This window comes from Mustela lutreola, chromosome 1 (assembly GCF_030435805.1).
Source record: "Mustela lutreola isolate mMusLut2 chromosome 1, mMusLut2.pri, whole genome shotgun sequence".
NCBI lineage: Eukaryota > Metazoa > Chordata > Mammalia > Carnivora > Mustelidae > Mustela > Mustela lutreola.
Window position 1 is genome coordinate 274,132,909 of NC_081290.1, and position 3,148 is coordinate 274,136,056.

At 37.3% G+C, this 3,148-nt stretch overlaps 1 protein-coding gene across 1 annotated transcript; it reads right to left on the reverse strand.

The window, feature by feature from the left end:
• Positions 1-224: 224 nt before the first annotated feature.
• Positions 225-775, reverse strand: LOC131822418 (protein SET-like; the record flags this gene model as incomplete). The annotated part of the gene is made up of 1 exon (XM_059158776.1): positions 225-775. A coding segment is annotated over one exon (435 nt), but the record flags the coding sequence as incomplete, so codon positions are not given.
• Positions 776-3,148: the final 2,373 nt, after the last annotated feature.

Below are 3,148 nucleotides of genomic sequence, written 5' to 3' on the forward strand. Positions count from 1 at the left end.
GGGGAAGATGGTTTTTCTTTTTTCCCACAGAGCATGGTGGTGTTGATTTCATAAAGTTTTTGTTTTTGTTGAGACAGGAAGGGACAAAAATGAATTTGGAACAAATAGGGGTAGAGATTCTTTTCCCACTGTATTTTGCTCAAGGCATTTCCCTCCAAAATAAGCTGAGAACCATGGTATAAAGGTAGATAAAAAAAAAAAAAAAAAAAAAAGAGAGACTTCAAAAAACAGGGCAAATTAGCATGAGAGGAGAAAAGAAAAAGGAAAAAAAAAGACGTCAACTTGCTCCCAGGAACTGAAGAAAATTAAAAAAGGAAGGTTGGAATCCATCAGTATTCCATTAGTCATCTTCTCCTTCATCCTCCTTTCCTTCCTCCCCCTCATCATCTTCATCTTCTTCACCTTCATCCTCATCTCCTTCTTCATCAATATCTTCCAATCCTTCTTCTTCTTCTTCATCATCATCATCCTCTTCTCCTTCCCCTTCTTCATCATCCATATTGGGAACCAAGTAGTACTGTAATGGATTTGGCCAAATATCATCTTTGATGACCTCTCCTAACTCATCTGCACCTGCATCAGAATGGTCAGTAAACCAGGTGAGGAAGTTCTCTGGTTCCTCATGCTGTCTCTTCCTGCTGGATTTATTCTGTGTTTGACTTGAATGTTTCATCAAATCCTTTCCAGATTTCCATTTGATTTCAGTGGAATTTGAAGATGGATCACCACTCTCATTCAGATGAAATTCTTTGGAGAAAACTTTATTTTTGAAGTAAGGGTTTTCTGCCCATTTCTTGATTGGATTATTTGTTCCTTGGGTATTGAGTTTGACAAGGTTTTTATAGATTTTGGATAGTAGCCCTTTATCTGATATGTCATTTGCAAATATCTTCTCCCATTCTGTTGGTTGTCTTTACTTTTGTTGACTGTTTCCTTTGCTGTGCAAAAGCTTTTGATCTTGATGAAGTCCCAATATTACATTTTTGCCCTTGCTTCCCATGCCTTTGTTTTGACATCTGCAAATCAATCATTGTGGTACAATACATTAATAAAAGAAAGAACATGAACCATATGATACTCTTAATAGGTGCTGAAAGAACATTTGGCAAAGTACAACATCCTTTCTTAATCAAACCTCTTCACAGTATAAGGATAGAGGGTACATATCTCAGTATCATCAAAGCCATCTATGAAAAACCCACAGTGAAAATCATTCTCAACGGGGAAAAACTGAGTGTTTCCCCTAAGGTCAGGAACATGGCAGGACTGTCCATTATCACCACTGCAATTCAACATAGTATTAGGAGTCCTAGCCTCAGCAATCAGACAACAAAAAGAGGTAAAAGGCATCCAAATCAGCAAAGAAGAAGTCAAATTCTCACTCTTTGTAGATTGTATGATATGTTATGTGGAACATCCAAAATACTCCACCCCAAAGCTGCTAGAACTCAGACAGGAATTCAGTAAAGTGTCAGGATATAAAATCAATGCACAGAAATCAGTTGCATTTCTATACACCAGTAGCAAGACAGAAGAAAGAGAAATTAAGAAGTTGATCCCATTTACAATTGCACACAAAACCATAAGATACCTAGGAATAAACCTAACCAAAAAGGCAAAGAATCTGTACTCAGAAAACTATAAAATGCTCATGGAAAAAAATTGAGGAAGATATGAAGAAATGGAAAACTGTTCCACACTTATAGATTGGAAGAATGAATATTTTGAGAATGTCTATGCTACCTAAAGCAATCTACACGTTTAATGTAATCCTTATCAAAATCCCATCCATGTTTTCAAAGAAATGAAACAAATCATCCTACCATTTATATGGAACCAGAAAAGACCCTGAATAGTCAGAGGAATGTTGAAAAAGAACATCAACAAGTTGCATCAAAATTCCAGACTTTAATCTCTATTACAAAGCTGTCATCATAAAGACAGTATGGTACTGGGACAAAAACAGACACATAGATAAGCAGAACAAAATAGGGAGCCCAGAAATGGACCTTCAACTCTATGGTCAACTAGCCTTCGACAAAACAGCAAAGAAAGTCCAATGGAAAAAGACAGTCTTTTCAACAAATGGTGTTGGAAAAATTGGACAGCCACATGCAGAAGAATGAAACTGGACTATTTCTTTATACCACACACAAAAATAGTCTCAAAATGGATGAAAGACCTCATTGTGAGATGGGAATCCATCAAAATCCTTGAGGAGAACACAGGCAGCAACCTCTTCAACCTTAGCCACAGTAACTTCTTCCTAGAAACATCGCCGATCGTTAGTTTTTCATCCACGTTACTGATTTCTCTCAAAGATATTAATCCATTGATATTTCTTTCTCTGCCATTGTTAGTTCCAGTAAATTATGTTTCTTTAGATAATTGTCCATTTCATTCAGGTTCTTGCCATTATTTGCATAAATTGAGTAATTTGTATCTGGTGATTCATTTTTTTACTGTGCTGTAGTGATATTTATAATTTTTAAAATTTATAAACAGTAAGTTAGGCATAATTTCAAACTTATACAGCCCTGATTATTCCAAAATATGAATGAGAAGTTTGTAAACGGTCAAGGGATTTTCAAATTTGGACAGCCAAGGTGTTATTTTTCTCTAGTTTCAAATGACATTTTCCCCCAAAGAGTCAAATGTCCTCTTGAGCACTGTAAAATAACAGGACGGGCAGTTGTGTGTACCATGCACTTTGTGAGTGCTAGAAATTCTGGCAGAGATGTTGGCCAGAGAAGAGACAGGAGCCCTGCAGGAATTAAGAATGAGCCCCATCCTCACCTCCCACAGTGAAAGCAGTAACATCATGCCGACAGTCGCAAGAATTCACCTGATAATCTTTTTTTGGTCTTAAAGATTTATGTATGTATGTATGTATGTATGTATTTGGGGCAAGTGTGGGGAGAGGTGGAGGGAGAGGGAAAGAGAGAATACCAAGAAGATTCCACACTGAGCAAACTTGAGACAATGCTTGACCCCATGACTTTGAGATCGTGATCTGGGATGAAATCAAGAGTTGAGCCATCATGATGCCTCCGATTCTGCTTCTTGGCTAGGATTCATGTCTTTTCTTCACTATTTCCAGCTAGTCCCTGCGGCAAGAGTCAGAGGTAGCCTTGAACATTCTTTTTTT